Below are 18,803 nucleotides of genomic sequence, written 5' to 3'. Positions count from 1 at the left end.
CTCAAAGAACATAGATACGCCATAAGAAAAGCATCTAATTCAACGATATTGTCACAAATGGCGCAAGCGCAAGGCTCTGAGGTTAAATGGGATGAGGCAACAATCATCAAGCCTCTGTCTTCCCCAACTCTAGCAATGACGGCGGAGAAAATAGAAATATACAGAAGTAGGATAGGGGAAGGCTGTTTAAATGCGAGAGATGCGGAGAGCCTACCATCGGCATGGAAATATTTGGTTAAGAAATATACTAGAAACTTCGACCAGAATTAATCCATTGAAGATTTATGTTATTTTTGTTTTAATTAATTAATTTATTTATTTATTTATTCTTCCGTTATTTTTTCTCTTGTAAAATTTTTGATTTAAATAATTTTTATGTTCTATTTATGGAACATTTACGTTCCATTTTTTTGACCTGAAGATGGCCTATTAACTAGGCTGAAAACGTTTGTTTTTTCAAATTATATTTATTTCTCGGCAAAAAAGGTGTTTTGTTTCTTATTTGTTATTTTATTTTATCTGTATTTAAATTTTTGTTCTATTTTGTTTATATTCGTATATCTTAGCCTGATGATGGCCAACAGACTTTGCTGAAAATGTTTGCTTTTCATTAAATTTTTCTCAGCAAATTAAGGTGTTATGTTTTTGATTTACATACAAATGCTGAGTGAGTGTACATCAATTTAATTATAGCCTTTACATAGCCCAAGAATTTGGCATATCGTTTGGTGTGTTTATTATACAGTGGGTGATCGGTTAACGAACATAATCCGTTCCAAAACTTTGTTCGCTATCTGAATTGTTCGTTAACCGATTATCGATTTACCATAAGTTTTAATGGGAATTTAATTAATTCGTTCTGGAGACCCCCAAAAATAAAAAAAAATGTATACTTTCTTACTACGTTCATTTATATGCAATAATAAACATACATACATACACAGTCTTGCATTTTTATTAGTCATGTTTTTTCCGTTTGAAAGGGTTAAAAAATCTGTCTAATATCGATTGCTTTTCTCTCTTCTTCAGGATTTTTCGTAAGTAATTAATAGCATTGCAATTGTAGAAATCCCCAAGCCTCAACCTGGTTTGGATGCCATTCTAAGATCGTTGTTCTTACATCCTCCCACTTCTTCAAAGGATCTTTAATAACAGATATCGGCATTAATCCTCTTTATCAGAAGAAAACATATCTCACCGAGTTTCTTGGCGTTCTTCTGTCGTCAGATCTGTTTCAGGTTCCATTATGAACCCTTCGATGTTCTTTATTTCTCAGATGTGATTTTTGTTACTCTTTTAACTGCTTGAGTCTTCTTGATTATACAGTATTTTTCTTAAATAAGATTGAACTGCTGCCTACTGTAGACCTGTTCACGCCATACTGCCCAGCAACATTATGCATCTTCTGCCCACTCTCTACCTTTGCTATTATACTCTCCTTTCAAAAATAAAAATTGACACAAAACATAATGAGTGACCACCTAACAGTGTCTTGAATACTATAAAAAAAAATTGTTTCTGTCAGAAAAATAAAAGGCTGGAATTACAAGGGAGAGTTTCAAAGTTCGGAGGAATACTATCCGATTGGTATATACCGGCTTGAGCGTCGATGTCGACGTCTCCCACACTCCGAAAAGTTTCGAATTGTTGCCCGAAGACAAGGGAAGACCAATCAGTATTCATTATTTTACGTCGCTTCTTCTTGTGTTTGTTCTGTGCAGTGTTCATTATCCGATCATGTGTTCGTTGTCCGAACATAAAAATCTTTCACGAAAGTGTTTGTTATCCGATTTGTTCATTATCCAATCTGTTCGTTAACCGATCACCCACTGTATAACAAACAATGGTTGTTGATGTTTATACGTAATGTGTGTGAACACAAGTTTGGAAATTGTTTGATCACAAGTGACACTAAGATGCTAGCGGACCGAGTGCTAAATACAGACTGATGGAGCATGCACACAATCCAGGACTTCCCCTCTTCTCGTCACTCGTTATGTGAAAAACCGTTCGTTAAGAGAGTCAGTTTTTATAATTTTTGCTTTGCTCGTTATGTGAGATGCTCGTTAAGCGAGGGTCCACTGTCTCATGACAAGCATGAACAAATAATACTTACTTCTTTCTTTAACAGCTGAATGACTGAGAGCAGAATATGAACTCATAAGGTCTATTGAATCTGGATAAATGATAGCTGCATCATATCCAGCTTCGTATGCAATTTTGATCTATTTAAAAATAAAACTGAATAAGTAACACTTTTTAATTGCAAATTAATGATTTCTAGAATGATTTAATTCAATATTTTTGTCTTTTATTAAAATTAATTCACAAAATATGAAATTTAAGTTAATGTCATTAAATAAATAATACAATTCCAAATTCTTAAAATAAAAATTTTTGTTATAATCTTAATGGCATTAAACAAATTAATATCTAATGTATTCTATTATTCATTATATTTTATAATTATCAATAAATCATAATAAATTGTTTTTAAAATTATAATAAATAATGTTTAATTAAATTTATACAAAAAAGAAATTTTAACTTGATAATAGTTAATATCAGAGATGCAGATGCTTTTTTTATAGCATATAAATGGGTTATAAAGGCTAGAAAAATGTAACTAAGGTATACATAGAAAAAAGTTTGACAGTTCTTAAATTTTTTATATGAATGTCCTTTAAAAGAATTAATGGTTGTTTGTAATCAGTCAAAAAGGTGTATTGATTAGCAATCTTGACATTCATCTGCTCATAAATTCAGCAGAAACTTGGAATGTTATTAAATTTTAAGATTTTGAAGTTTCAAACTCTGGTTTTTATTTCATACAGTAGAATCTTGTTTTAACAGGTTGCTTAGGCAGCCAAAAACAATCCATTGTTCTGATAATCTATTATATTACAAACAATGAATTTCCCACACACCCAGGAAAGTATCTGTTATTCAAAAAATTTTCCATTTTTTAATTCCCCTACATATAAGAAATACCTGTACTTGAAATTATTAGTCTCTTGAGATCTCTCTCCTTTATTTCAGTGTTTCCCAACCTTTTTGGATTAGCAACACACTTTGAATTTAATATGATTCCTGTAACACAACATAATTTTTAAAATAAAAAGGTTTCAAGTAAACTAGATATTTCCTAGGAAAAGGAAACTCAGCTCTGCAATGTAATTTTTTCAGCTTGACATAAAAACTCAAATATGGCGAGATGTTTCCAACATTTTGTTTAATGTAGATTAAAACCTACAGATATGGGAAGGTGCACCTCCCTATGTCATAGCCAACAAAAACATAAATAAAATACCAATAAATGCAGCAAGTAGTCTAGCAACTCCCGCAACCATATGTGGCCAAAAGACACACATGTATGAATTTTGAAAAGTTAATTTTGTCATGACAGATAACATATTAAATGCCCATTGTAAATATCAAAATAAAAACTTGTCATAGAGATTAATGTAAATTAAGAGCAATTGTAAACTCAATTGTTTTGTAGTGTGCAATAAAGTTACAACCAGCAACCTGCCATGAGATGTTACTTAGAAAAAGAAATCTGATCTAAAATAGCTCAGCTCAGACAGAATTTCAAAATTCCGACTTCATCATGACATCGGCTTCACTGAATTGTACATATTTGCAAAATACCATTTTTAATGGTCATGTGATTGCTTTAAACTTTGATCACAGACAAAATACTTTCTGATTATAAAGAGCTCTGCACAATTATAACTGATTTTGAAAAAATTTGATAACAAGGAAGTTAAACTTAACAAGACAAAAACTGACAATTTTACAAATATACTATAAAAATAAAGAGACTATTTGAATCAATGCATAAAGAGTTAGGATTGATCTTTAAGCTGGTAAGCCACAATACTTATAGAAGATCCAAAGAGTTGGCATACGCATAGACACGCACAACTTTTATGAGTAGGTATGTCTGATGCTAAAAATTTTGCAACAATTAGCTTTTTGTAAATACCTTTTCTTCCCTTTGGTTGGGAGGTGGTAAAAAGAAGAAAGACAAATGAAATTTTAAAAAAAAAGCTCATTCAAAATTCTAAAAAATATTTAATATTTCCATGACACACCTGAGAGACTCTCACAACAAACAAGTGTGTCACTGCATACAGATTGGAAAACACTGTTTTATTCTATAAAAACACATATCTTACAAGATCTTACATTATGACATACATGTATGAGGGCTGTTTCTTTTTCATCCTCTGATTGTCCATAAAACAAAGACAAATGTAAATAACAAAATGAATTTATTACCAAAAGTTAGGTACAAACATGGTTACTTTTCAACATATGACAAATGCCTCAATCTTCACGTTGATATGTCAAAACGTAACCATGTTTGTACCTAACTTTTGGTAATAAATTCATTTTGTTATTTACATTTGTCTTTGTTTTATGGACCATTGGAGGTTAAAAAAGAAACAGCCTTCATATATGACAAAGCTGACGGAAAATGTATGAACTGTTGTCAATACAAAATGTTACTGTTAAGCGAGCACAAAGTGTGATTCCAAAGTGCAACAGCCCTGAGGTGCCATATGTCTTTGCTGCAGACAAGTGCATGTCTGGAAGCATCAAGCCAGAAGTATCTTCCCAATATCATAATTGTGTTACAGGAGAACACTGACATGCAGCTGTAACATTAGCAATGCAAACCATGATGATTATTCACATAGTTTGTTTTGTGTGCAATGTATTTTTTTAATTCAGTAGTCTAACCAGAAATACCCAAATATGAATTCAATGTTGAAAAAACTATGTTTACAGTCAATGGGGCTAGAAAAAATTTTAGTCATTCCATGTTACGGATATACTTAAAAAATGCAAAATTACAATAATTTGGCAAAACTTGGGGAAAAATCCATTATACTAAGAAATCTGTTGTTCTTTGATCTGTTAAAATGAGATTCTACTGTATTTAGTAAAGAGGGGGCACTGCTTGTTGTGAAGAGGGTTAATAATTTTTTCATAGAGCTTCTGCTATGCTTTTTTATTATGGAAAATATCAAGTTTTTGATAGTAATATTGATGATATTATTGATCATGAGTGGATTGGAAACAAATCCTGGTCCTAATGTGTATTAATCATACTCCGCTGAATCCAATAGTTCAACCTTCAACATCTACAGTGAAATGACATCACTCTCCAAGTGAACCTTCTTTGAAATCAGAAAAAATGAATGATTTTTTCTCTCCAATGTCAGAATCAGGTAAGTTTATACCTAAGGAAATTATGTCTTATCTGGATGAACAATTTGATAAAGTTCTTTCAATGTTAAATGAGGTTGTTACCAGAACTGACTGGCTGGTTAATTTACATAATGAATATGATGAACGACTAACTCATTTAGAGCTCAAGTTAGAAGACTTTTCTAAATTCAAAGATGATATTCAAAGTCAAAATAGTTTAGCTTTGCATTCTATTGATACAATGTCGAATGAGATAAAAAATAAAAATATTTTGATCAAGGGTTTGTCTGATGATGAAAACAATTTGAATGAGAAAGTGCAAACCTATTCTCTAAATTAACTGGTTCAAAAGCAATTCCAATGGCAAAGATTATAAAATTAAATAGATCAAATACTGTTCTGAGTGAATTATTGTTAATGGCAGATAGAAATTAATTTTTGGTAATACAGTAATACCTCGACTTACGCGAACCCGAAGTTACGCGATTTTCAAATCTTGTTGATTAGTCTTTTGTTTGAGCGCCACGCAACTCTTGATTACTCACCCCCCACACTATTGTTCAGCTTACATGTTCGGACATGTCACGTGGAATCGACACATAGCTACAATTTATTTTGTGTTATTTATTTCTGTGTTTGTTATATCTACAGAGACTCGAGAGACTCTACTATGTCATCCAAACAAAGTAGAACTAATTCTTCTGCATCAAACAAGAAAAGAAAAACTTTATCTTTGGAATGTAAAGTTAACATTGGGTATGTTCGTAAAGTCGAACGAGTTAAGCGAGAATGAAGTCATCGTTATTCCTATTTCGTTAGACTTTTCGAACAATTCGTTACTAACGCGTTTAACTAGTTTGACTTTACAAACGTACCCATTATTAAAGACTTCGATACAAAAATGAAAATTTGTGAATTGGACAAAGAAGTTTGATCTACCGGAATTGTCGGTCAGAACAATTATAAAAGGCAAAGAAAAAATTCTCGAAGCTGTGAAAAATGCTCAATCTTTAAATTCAAGCATCATTCGTAAACGTCACAGTATTATCGCTGAGATGGAAACAATGTTAAAATTATGGCGTAATAATCAAGTAAATGTGAAAAATTGTAAAATAATATAGGCCTAATTTGTTATACATATGTATTATCTAAGATTTTATTAAACATTTTTTTCTAAATTATTGTTTTCTTTAGTCTCCGGCCCCAATTAAAAATTATACCCCGACTTACGCGGTTACTGCTCGGTCCCACCTATTGCGTAAGTTCGGGGTATTACTGTATTAAAAAATAAATGATGATGAAGTGTTGAGAAATGTTCAAATTTTCGATGATTTATGTCGACGATCTAGTCTGAGACAGAAAAAGTTACAGTAGAGCATCGATTATCCGACCCCCGATTAACTGACCGTGTTCTAGTCGGCAAATTCAAATGTCCGCTAGTGATGTAGCGCTACAATATTTGGTTATGTCTTGGCTACTTTATTATTATTTTTACGTGTTTTAGCTGGCAACACTCATTCGACCATGAAAGGGAGCCAGTATTTAAATGAGGTTTAATTTTCTAATTTTTAACAATACAATAGCGATGATTATTATTTTTTAAAAAAATTTGATAGGCTTAACATGGAGGAAAATTCAATGCGAAGTAGGTTAATAGCAGAATACTAATATACTAATTACATGGGATATAATAATATACTACACTAATAATGGTTTTTTTCATACTTTTTGGTTATCCGACCTTTCAATTATCCGACCAACCCCAGTCCCCAATTGAGTTGGATAATCGATGCTCTACTGTATAGTTATGTACAATGTTTATTGTTAGGTTGTAGACTTGCCAACATTGTGGTAGTTCAAATTGGTAACCATTTCAGCACAAAAAAATGTCTAGTTCTATCTACTAATATAACTCAAAAGAACATGACAATAAATCTAATATTGTTTTGTAAAGACTAATGTATTTAACTCTAAAGTGTGATGTGTCAAAATGATATAATTTGCTGCATGTAAAAACACTAGACACTACATGCAAGAACTTAAATCCTGCTTAATGCATCTAAGTAGGCCTAAACTATAAATAAGTTGCAGAAAGAGTGTATCACAAAATATTATTGATTTTATCAAAGGAGCAACAAAGTGGCATCTACTCTATCCCAATCAAAACAGATGACAGAACAGTACTACATAGACAGCACTTATATTAACACTTAAGATTAGGATGTCTAAGCATAAAGACAATCTTAAACATGGAAAATTATCTACAGACCCTAGCAGAACAAATGTTGTTGATCTGAATGAAGATGGGAGTGAAAAATCTCAAAAAGCACTTAATCCAATAAATAACCTAACTCCTTTAGCCATTTAGACTTTATTTCTAATGTTTAACCTTCTTTATAATGCCTGACTGATATAAACTTCTGAAATATAGTTGATAATGCACAGAAACACATTTTTATCAACTTTTTCCCTTTAGTTTATCTTGTAGCACACTTAAAATGATTTATAGCATACTAGTTCAGACAGTATTCTAATTTAAAGCCAAACAATTGCCAAATTATTGGGCTATAATATGGCTATGTAATTAATTAATATGAAATCATTTGCCTAGAAGTAGGCAGTTGTTACCAACTCATACTAGATTTGTTATAATATATTAAATTTAATTTATTATAATTATTAAATCTAGTACTAGATGGCAATATAACTGTTCTAGACAAATTTTTTAGTACAGTGGGTGATCAGTTAACGAACAGATCAGATAACGAACACTTTCGCAAAAGATTTTTATGATTGGACAACGAACACACGATTGGATAACAAATACTTCACTGAACAAATATAAAAAGAAGCGACAGAAATAGCAAATACGGATTCATTTTCCTTTGTCTTCAGGTAACTTTTTGGAGTGCGGGAGATGTCAACAGTGATGCTCAACCCAATATATACTGATCAGATAATATTCCTCAAACTTAGAAATATTCCCTTGTGATTCCAGCCTTTCATTTTTCTAACAAACAATTCTTTTATAGTATTTGCGAGACTGTCGGGCGGGCACTCATTAAGTTTTGCATCAGTTTTTATTTTTGAAAGGTAAGAGTATAATATCAAATATGGGCAGAAGATGTCTGATGTTGCTGGGCAGTATGGCTTGAACAAATCTACAGTAGGGTGCAGTTCAATCTTATCTAAGAAAAATACAGTATAATTAAGAAAACTCAAGCAGCTAAAGAAGTAACAAATATCACATCTGAAAAATAAAGAACATTGAAGAGCTCATAATGGAACCTGAAACGTATCTGACGACAGAAGAACACCATGAACTCTTGAATGAAGAATATCAAGAAACTTGGAGAGATATGTTTTATTATGAAAAAGAGGATTAATGTCGATATCTGCTATTAATTAAAGATCTTTTGAAAAAGTGGGAGATGTCAGATCGACAGTCTTAGGATGGCATACAAACCAGGTTGAAGTTAATAGGCTTGGGTATCTCTACAATTGCAATGCTATTAATTCTGAAAATCCTGAAGAAGAGAGAAAAGCAATCGACATTAGACAGATTATTTAACCTCCACAAACAAAAAAACATGACTAATAAAAATGCAAGTCTGTGTATATATGTATTTTTATTATTATATATAAATAAATGTAGTAAGAAAGTATATATTATTTTATTTTTTGGGGTCTCCAGAACGAATTAATCAAATTCCCATACAAACCTATGGTAAATTGATAATCGTTAATGAACAATTCGGATAGCGAACAAAGTCTTGGAATGGATTATGTTCGTTAACCGATCACCCACTGTATTTAATTAATTACTTAGCCCAATAATTTGGTAGTCATTTGGCTTTAACTATAAATCAGGTTTGTGAGTTAATGCTCTTTTATTATTGTTGAGTTATTTTTCTTTTTTTTAAAATAACTCTATTTTCCAACTATAATACTATATTTTCATGTGTATAATCCACAGGCTATCTGTTTGAAAGACAGTTTAAATTCTGTATAAGGCAAGTCATATGCAATCATGAATTATACACATTAAAATATAGTAATCATGTTTTAACATTGAATTTGAAATGAATGGAAATATTATATCCTATATTGTTCTAGAAATTTTATTTATCCATTTCACAGAAAAAAACATACATACCTTTAGTTCTATTGAGCAATCATATCGACGAATCAGCACAAACCACTGCAAAGATGAATTGGAAGGATATGGTGGTTCAGGTATTGAAGAACAAGCATTCAAAGGATTAGCAACTTTTAAATATCCCTGAAAAAAAAATTATTACATAGTGAAATTTTTATTAAGTGACTAGTTCAGATTTCAGAAAATAACTCATTAAGAATTATATAACTGTTTTGCTGTGGTATGACATTTGAAAGATAAATAATATTGCCAATTCTTAAAAATAGTTTACTGCAATGCACACAAAAAAACAACTATAATTTCAATGATATTTTAGACTTAAATGCACAATAAACCTTTTTTTCCATGCAAGTAATTTCACATTCATCCATGTAATGGATTTTCAAGATACTTTTTAACCACTTTTATATATATTACCCTCCTGATCATGGAAGTCTAATATGTCTCCTTTATCACTGGTTAAAGCATTCCTTTCACATCTTCCTACCCTAAGATTTGCTGAAAGTTCCTGGTTAATAGCCACATTATGTGCAATTGTTACTCTGTAGTAATATATATATGTATATATTACACTTATTTAAGAAGTATTTTACATCCACCTATTATCCCACTTCTAATTGATAGTCTCCTGTTTATATTTCAAAATCCAAATTTAAACTTGGAATTCTATAATAGGATGTTCATCTTTAGGATACAGTCATAACAAATGTAACCTGAAAAAGGTTTATCAAATGAAGCTGAAAACATTTGAATTTATTAAAATATAGTTTATGATGGAATTTAAAAGTTGTGAATGAATTTATCCTACATTTCCAGTTTGTTTGATTTTATCACAAAAGAGGAATTGTAACAAATTAATTTTATTGGATTGGCTAGTCATTTAATAAAAATTTTACTATACAATAATTTTGAATTTATGAATTCACATCATCCATGAAAAAAAAAATTTTCCTAAAAACCACAGGTGATTCTAGTATCTCATACTACTGCAGAGTCACTGATTAAATTTTAAAAGCATATAGATTGATTTTTTTTAAATAGAAATACTTAAATACTTAGCAAGGATTTTTGTCCCTTATCACTACTTCAACTGCCGCGTAACATCAGGCAATAATTTGGCGATATTAGTGTGTTATTGCAATTTATCGAGTTTAGTAAGATGTTTATATTTCTCCCTTATCATCAGTAAATCATCACCTTGAAAATGGTTTCCTTTCTTTGAAAATTAGGAATATATCCTCTAAGAAAAAACAGTAGTCCTGGTTCTTTCTATATCAAAAATCACCTAAAGGACTAAATTCTGATTCATTAGAATGTGTTTTTATGAAAGAGGATACTAGTAGGATATACCACAGGTCATGATATATAATGACTTCTCTTAACCTATTGTAAGTTGAATATTTTCTCCATCGCGTGTTGCTCAACGTTGAAATTTTTAATGTTAAGCCTAACGTAGGCATGGCTAACATACAGCCCGCGGGCCGGATGTGGCCCGTGTAATGGATTTATGTGGCCTGCAATTAATCTTTCAATATTAACTACTCAAGTCAAAATAGATCGGTGAAAAATTCTAATGTCTAAAAAAAAAAAATCAACAACTCACTGTCTGATTAGTTGATCCTCCATTACAAATCTCTTAAGCACAGCATAGAACGTTGATAAAGCACGATAATGTGAAAAATGTATCTGTAATCTCTATGTACAATTTAATCTCTACGGGGTGGCACCACAATGAAATCTTGCACCACCTCAAAATCTTCCTAAGGCAGCCTCTGGTTTGGCCCATGGAAAAAGTTTTCTTTCCAATTCGGCTTCAGGGGCAAAAACTGTTGGCCACCCCTGGCCTAACACGATCACATGTCTTAGAAAAAAAATAATTGTGGCTATTGTATCGTTCCAAATTACTTAAATGTTTTGCACACACAAAATAGACATATTAATAAATGTAAAAACAAAATTTTATTTCAGAAGTTAATTCTTGTATGATAAATTTCAAAGCAAGGAACAACGCATAGTGGAACAGAACATCGTTCACACTGATAATGTGATTCTACTCACTTTTTGTTTGCTGAACAACATACTTAACTGGTTGGATATTTTTTTTTTTGTCTGTTGATGGTATGTGGCTAGGAAAATGCTGTTCGGATAAACACAATGGATTTTCATGTGATGGTCGACTGCGATGGGTTATATGTCTGCTTGTGTAAAACTTTTCCATAACTTCTCTGATAACAGCCATATGAATATCAAGAAATGACATCTGTTTTTCGTTAGTTGTCAATACAAAACACAAGCATTATACAGTGAATATCAACATAAGAAAAACACTTTTTTTTTATACCATTTCACAGTTTTTTTCATGCATGGATAATTGTGTATCACTCCATCACACAGATCAATTCCACACATATTACAATTATAGTCAATACAATTTGGCTTCATTATTATTTCTCTTGATCTATTATGTTTACCAGAATCTGAGAATTCATTATTAATCATTGTACTTAGCATCAACACATCCCTTTTATCTCTCCAACAAAATACAGACAAACCATCTTTCTGATATATCAAATTCACCTTCCTTCAATTTATGATCAGGAAAATTGCATTGCATTCCAATTCGATTTTTGTTCACAGTTCCGCATACATATGTTTATCAAGAAATGTTTTTGTTAATGTCAGTGAGGTGAAAAACCTGTCTAAAAAAATCTTGTAATTTTTATCTAGCAACAGTTCTAATAATGTAAGAACAACTTTATCACCGTGCCCACCTTCAAAATTGCCATATTCTGTTGTAGCTTCCATGTAAACTAAAAAATCCCAAACATATCCTGTTCGTGACTCACAAATTTTGTAGCTTTTTACACCAAAATGAACATGCTTGTTAGGTATATACTGCCTAAATCCCAGTCTACCTTTCCATAACATAAAACTTTCGTCTACATACACATATTTTCATCTGGGATGTAAGCATATCTGAATCTGTGGCAAAAATGATCAATAACAAATTTATGCAATTTATCATTACCACCTGACACTTGATCATTGTCTGTAAAATGACAATAAAAGCAGAAATCAGTCGCTTGATATCGCACTCAAAAATGGTGTAGAAAAAAACATCTTCAGTTGTAAAATACACACAGTCGACCCCCATAACACTGTTGATTTTTCCGTTTTATATGAATTCCATGTTGTACAAGTCACTTAGATTTTATAAATACGCGTGCCAGGCTATGAACGGCTCACGTATTTGTAAAGTGTACTTAAGCAAGGTTTTTAATAATACTTGTAATCATAATAATTCCTAAAAATTATCTAATTTCTGGATTTGTTGTAGGTTTCCAGTGTTTTATGCAACTGTTTTTACTTAATTCATCACAGTTCATCAAACAGGTAGTATCAGCATACATGTTTGTTTCTTCAACAATCTTGTCTACAAGTTCATCATCAGAAAATACATTGAAACAGTCAAATGGTGTAGCATCACTTTTTAACTTACATTGAATTCCTGCTTGTTCTGTGAAACTGTTCACTTGAGGGCTTGTAAAGTTTGTACGGATCCAACCATCATCATTACTAAAACATTTTGCATTACTATTTCCATGAGCATGACCACGTGGTTGACTTCTGTATCCACTTGTATTTGGTTTTTGATTATCATTATCACTACTATAGTAGTAGTGATAATGATCATACTACTACTACTATCACTACTACTACTATCACTACTACTACATCACTACTACTATCACTCAAATTCTCTTTGAACAAATTCATCATTACTGTCTGATAATTCAGACTCATTGGAACCTAAACTAAACAAATACTTGATCATTTCTGATTTTTTCAGAGTGCTATTTCTCCCAGTCATTGCCATATTGAAACAGAGTCTAACTAACAGTCTACTTTCCTTTGTTATTTCTTTTGAACATCTAATCCTATTATTGTAATATCCTGCTGTGCAAAAACAAGATAACATAACGATTCTGATACGAGTCACTAATTTCAGAATTCCATACAATTAGCAACATCTAACATTAAAAAACGTTCCTAAGCAGAAATGAGATATCTGGAGTCCACCAGTCAAGGTCATAAGGTTACGGTCCAAGATATTTCGGGAATAACATGAGACAGGTTAAAGTACTGAATCACGGTTGATTTTAAAACTGTATAGTCTATAGATATTAATTCCAGAGAAAATGATGTATTGCCATCTTCCTATGATGTGATAGAATTCAAACTAGAATAATTGTCAGATAATGCTGGAATCCTTAACTGACCTGTTTTTATAATTAAAAAATAATTAGTAGTAAGAAGAGAAGATATACACTTGTCAAAAGTGAAATCACAACACCACAAATAAATGTGCATAGCCACATGCAAGTTGCAGGACTAGTAGAAGTGACAGAGATATGCCAATGAGTAAGCTTGTGGACACATTTGGTCATGTGGTACCCAGTTTTGGACTATAAAGACCAACAGTCAGCTCAGGCTGTAAATGCTATTAGTGACAGTTCACAGCAGCTAAATTTTCAAAGCAGCATAGAAAATGCCTCAAGGACAAGAGTGAGTTGATGACCACCAGTTAATGGCTAGGGAATGAAACCATATTCTGAAGCTACGCAACCTCAGTTTGTCGATGCATGCAGTTGCCACACACAAATACCATCCAGCAATGTGTGACATGATGAACACAGGAACATCTGTAAACAAGCTAAAGAGGGAGTGGATTGCACCAGTGCAGGACAGAGAACACACACCAGCAGATTCACCAAATGGCCCATCAGAACCCATTTGCTACAGCATGTGTCTTCTGAAACTGCCTATTGCCATCAACAGATGCATGTGTCCATCCAAACCATTTGCAACAGGTTACATGAAGTTGGACTGCACGCATAGCAACCAATAACCAAGATGCCATTAACCACTCAACACAAGGCTGAATACCTGGTATTGTGTCATTGTCATTGCAACTGGACCACTGAATGGTATCAGGTATTGTTTACAAATAAAATTACACTTCTGTCTGTAAAGGAATGACAGCTATGGACAGGTGTAGCGGTATTCTGGGGAACGCTATGTGCTAGCCCTTTTTGCCAAGTATCACACTGCTCTACACTGGGCAAATGCAAAAGCAGACAGCCGTGGTGAAGATTTCCAGTACTCTGACAGCAGACTAGTATGTAACAAAAATTGTGGAGTTGTTGTGGTTCAGTCACTGGTCCATTACGGTGTTCCACCAAGACAGTGCCCAACCTCATGTCAAACTAAATTCTCACCAGCCTGAACGGAATTCACATCCTTCCTTGCCCAGCAGCCTTGTCTGATCTCTCTCCCATCAAACACCTGTGGGACCTCATCTGATGTGAGGTACACCAGAGACCACCACCACATACCATAAACAACATTTGCAGCACAGTGGATGATTTTCCTGTACTCAAACTGTCCCTATATAGTTCAAAATCAAACTCTTCTTCACTTTAGTATGTTGAAAATCTTCACAAGCTGTTCTTTTTCTCATTCTTTATAAATGGAAAAATTGTCTAACTACTTGCACTCATGATTTTATGCATAATATTGTCCTAGCAATAAATATGTAGTTGTGGTTTAGACAAAGTTGCTATAGTGGCACCAGTGTACTGTACATTTATAACTTACAATGTATCACAATAGCATCTGTGGAATTGTGATAAAAATTTTACATGTTATCATAGCAGGATCCAAGGGCAAAATGTTGAAATAATAATACTATTTAGGATATCTATGGAATATTTACATATGCAACATTTCTAGTGTAATTCTTGGATATATCTATATGGATTGTGAAGTATAAGTCATATCTAGCCATAACAAAAATTTTATTGCATTATACCAGTATTTCCTGCAAAAATTTAACATTTATAACCCTTCATGATATATAAATATACACATCAATTGAAACCCGATATTTTAAGCTAATACACCTACAACTGCCGTAAACGATTGGGCTAAATTTTGGATATATCATTATAGATTAGAAATGAATTTGGCACTAGAGTGAGGAGTTAGGCGCCATCTCTTATAAAAATTAATAATTATAATATTTAATTAATTAATTTAAATTAATCTGGAAGAAAAGAANAATTAATTAATTAAATATTGTAATTATTAATTTTTATAAGAGATGGCACCTAACGCCTCACTCTAGTGCCAAATTCATTTCTAATCTATAATCATATATCCAAAATTTAGCCCAATCATTTATGGCAATTGTAGGTGTATTAACCTTCATGATATAATAAATATCTTTGTATAACTTAAAATTTTATTCATTTATATACAGTATATTAATTTACTCACATATATTCCATTTGGAGGTAAATTTGGACTACTTGACCATTCCCAATCTAGAATTTCATCTACAGTTTGATTTTTTGACGAAATCTATGTAAAATAATAAACAACAAATATTTAAAATTTTATATACAAATAAATGTATCATATATTTAAAAATCAAATACATAAAGACACATTAAATTTTTAATAATTTAAAAAAGCAACTGGTCTTAAAGACCTTTCATTAACAAACATTTGCATCTAATTTTCAAACCTGAAAAAATCTTCACTAATTATTTCATGAAAAATTTCTTACAAACTCCTTTTGTATTTGTAATTAGAAATTTGCAGAGTTGAAGCCTTAAGGTTTTAGAAAATGTTGAATGCATACAGTACATAGAATAGATGTTAACAAGTTGTATCTTTTGAATGATGCATTGGAAACAGTTATGTACATACATGTTATTGACAAAGTACAAAATTCAGGCATTGTATAGAATGCCAGATGATCTGCTGACAGAATATAAAATGAAAGTATACACCTTCTCCATTGTAATCACTTTAAAGATTATAAAATTAGTATTCATAATCACTTATAAATACCATTTTTATAAATCTTCCTTAATTTTTTTATCTCTAACTGAAATGAATAACCTTAACTGAGCCTATCATTTAGGTATCAAAAAATCTTCATATGAGCTACTGTTCAGCTGCAAAATAAAGATTGATTTGAACATTTCATCCCCGCCACAAGAAGTGTCAAACATCACAAAAAAAGAAATTGGAAGACATTTTAGATTCTATTGATACTGAAAAGAGCAACATATATAAAGAGAAAGTTAATGATAAAACAGATGCAAATGAACAAACTCAGCAGTTCGAGAGACAATTCCTAAAGCTTCAATTTAACCTAGTAATCTGAAGATCACAGTTTCATTTGTTGTGTCTGTTTAAAATCATCTAGTGAGACTCATGCCATCTGTGAAAATTTGTCTAATGTGTGTAAGGAGGGATTTGGTGATCTCTTATTTGTCCTCTTTGTTTCAAAAATAAGAAAGCTCGTAGTTGCCAATGAGATTCTAAAATAAATCTGAAATTTCAGGCAAAGAAAATGAAAAATCTCTCTGAAAAGAAGTTCATGTTGCAGTCCCAGAAATAGATAAAGGTAGGGGGATGTTCATAACATTTTGGCTATGGTAAAAAATCTGACAAATGATGCATATTACCAACAAGGAATGAAACAAGGCATTCTAAAATAGTTATGCACAATATAACAATTTACAATGTGTAAAAAATCAATGCTAAATGATGTACCCAAGAATAAAGAAGTGTAATTTAAAATGTCATTACAGTACTGCATACTATAATAAGTAAACCAGACAGAATTCCCGATTTTAGGCCAGTCAAACTACAATGTTATTATTTTTATTGTACTCAGAAGAATGTTTTCTTTAACATTTAATTAACAACTAGTTTTGTTAGATCTGATTAATTTTATATTTTAGTTGCAGTTTAATCAGCATGCCTGTAACTCTGGGTTTCTAGCATGCTGGTTTCCTGTTTTTATGCTGGTCATTCTGCAAAAATACAGTACAAATTACACTGATTTAAGTTATAAAAAAGAAAAAACTTAAGCTTAGTGAGAATATGCTGTATAAAATTATGAATAAATTACTGTAGATTTTCTTGTTTCTAGTTTCTTGTAGATCATTTCTGGATAGAAATTCAGTAAAGCTGAGCATAATAAAAATTAGAATTTTTTACTAGTTTTGTAAAACTATAATATCATTAACTTTTAAGTTACATCTTAAAGTCTCACTAATTTAAGAGTTAGAAATCATAATCAAAGTAATAAACCACATCAAACCACCATCAAATTACTGCTATAAATAAAATAAATATGCTCCCTTACTTTACAAATTATATTAAAATTAGATAATTTGCTAAAATATGGTGGCATTTATTATTAAAAGCATTCATCATCTTTTTATTTATATTTAAAAATTGTTGTAAAAAATCAATCATAAAAATGTTTATAACAATTTATAACTAGTATCACTGAGAACAACAAAAGAGAAATTTCTAGTTATAAAAATTTCAATTAAAAAAATTTATAGAAGTTAATATATTTAAATAACAAAAAAAAAAATCCAGTAACAAATTGCTTAACTTTCCTGGTAACATTTGGTGGTGCCATTTGTTATGATATTTTGTTTAAACACTTTTTATATCTTTAACTGTTATAAAATGACAAAAACTTAATTTTGAGGATAGGGATGAGTTTTATAAAAAAAATTGTAAATACTAATAACAATTAAAGTTGTTATTAAGTCCTACCATAGTGGAGACACACAAAAACCCACATTATCTCCCACTCCCTCAACCTTTCACCACCAAAATTTAATAGCATCAATACCCCTAATAAGCAAACCTCCCTGCAAAGTTTTCTCATCTAAAACTCATCTAAAATGTGTGACGCAATCTGTCAAGTTTCCAAGCACAATTAGAGTGTGGGGTGTTTTGGATATTCTGATATTGGTGATTTGGTTCCCTTATGATGAGACTGTTAAAGCACAATGCTACCAGGCAATTTTGCAACAGCATTTTCTGCCTTCCATAGTACATCTTCAGCTACAGAAATGCAATCTTCCAGCAAGATTTCACCAAGCTGCATTCTGAGTGCTCCACTGGTGCTTGGCTTTTCCAAAATTGAGTCAAAGTCCTGGACTGGGTCCAAAATTCTCCTGATCTTAATTCAATCAACAACCTTTGGTGTGTCCTCAATAAAGAGGTGTGGAAATGCAAGTCCTGATAAAAGGTCAGCTGAAGACAATTTTTATAGAAGTGTAGACCAAAATTCTACAATATCTTTGCCAAGCTTATGTCACATTGATGCCTAGGCAAATTGCCAATGTGTACACTGCAAATGGAGGATCCATGAATTGGTAACTGTGTGTGTGCATAAATTTATTATCCTGATTGCTTAGAGAAGTAATGCCTTTAGGCATATACGGAGATGCCTGTTACAGTGATTGAGCCAATTTTTGTTTTTGTAAATTGTAGCTCAAGTAGCGTACTTTATTTATTAAACTAGTTTCAAATACAAATG

The 18,803-nt window shown here is 31.7% G+C and overlaps 1 protein-coding gene across 1 annotated transcript in view; it reads right to left on the bottom strand.

Annotated features, from left to right (window-relative positions):
* The window catches only part of LOC111633179 (E3 ubiquitin-protein ligase RNF13-like), a 57,898-nt gene extending 39,530 nt beyond the window's left edge, over window positions 1-18,368 (bottom strand). The window contains exons 1-4 of the mRNA XM_023377702.1: window positions 18,270-18,368; window positions 15,719-15,802; window positions 9,377-9,502; window positions 2,117-2,225 (exon numbers count right to left, since the gene is read on the bottom strand). Coding sequence (XP_023233470.1) covers window positions 2,117-2,225; window positions 9,377-9,502; window positions 15,719-15,802; window positions 18,270-18,368 — 418 coding nt within the window. The remainder of the gene's footprint in view (window positions 1-2,116; window positions 2,226-9,376; window positions 9,503-15,718; window positions 15,803-18,269) is intronic.
* Window positions 18,369-18,803: the final 435 nt, after the last annotated feature.

Source organism: Centruroides sculpturatus, unplaced genomic scaffold (assembly GCF_000671375.1).
Source record: "Centruroides sculpturatus isolate CEXI.00-Female unplaced genomic scaffold, Cexi_2.0 scaffold594, whole genome shotgun sequence".
Taxonomy (NCBI): Eukaryota; Metazoa; Arthropoda; class Arachnida; order Scorpiones; family Buthidae; genus Centruroides; species Centruroides sculpturatus.
This window is presented reverse-complemented; position numbering and strand designations above follow the sequence as displayed.